The sequence below is a fragment of the Myotis davidii genome, unplaced genomic scaffold (assembly GCF_000327345.1).
Source record: "Myotis davidii unplaced genomic scaffold, ASM32734v1 scaffold150, whole genome shotgun sequence".
NCBI classification, from domain to species: domain Eukaryota; kingdom Metazoa; phylum Chordata; class Mammalia; order Chiroptera; family Vespertilionidae; genus Myotis; species Myotis davidii.
The window spans coordinates 2,236,100-2,236,504 of NW_006283437.1; the positions used below are offsets into that span (position 1 = coordinate 2,236,100).

Genomic DNA, 405 nt, shown 5'->3' on the forward strand with positions numbered 1-405 from the left:
GTGCAGAAGGCAGCCCATCAGTGATTACCTCTCATCACTGATGTTTCTATCTCTCTCTCCCTCTCCCTTCCTCTCTGAAATCAATAAAGGAATATTTTTTTGAAAAATAAATAAAAGCTGCCCTGCACCGGTGACTTTCACGGGCAGCGGGAGTTGAGTCACTGTCCCGCGTTTGGTAAAGACAGGACTTTTCTCTGAAGGCAGAATCTCCAGCGACTCGGAGACCCGGTCTTGCATCTTAGACCCTTCCCGCCCAGGCCCAGGACCGGACAGGAATGAGCACAGGGGTGGGGTGGGCAGGGCTGTCCGGCTCACCTGGGTGAGAAGGGGAGGAGGGCGGCCGGCTGGGGCTGGCGCTGGGGGAAGCATCCAGCCAGGGGCGCGTCTTGGCGCCATCTAGCGCCC

The 405-nt window shown here is 57.8% G+C and overlaps 1 protein-coding gene across 1 annotated transcript in view; it reads right to left on the bottom strand.

The window, feature by feature from the left end:
• OTOA (otoancorin) overlaps window positions 1-405 on the bottom strand; it is an 86,469-nt gene that overhangs the window by 2,538 nt on the left and 83,526 nt on the right. The window contains 1 exon segment of the mRNA XM_015563897.1: window positions 316-405. Within this exon segment, the coding sequence (XP_015419383.1) occupies window positions 316-405 (90 nt within the window).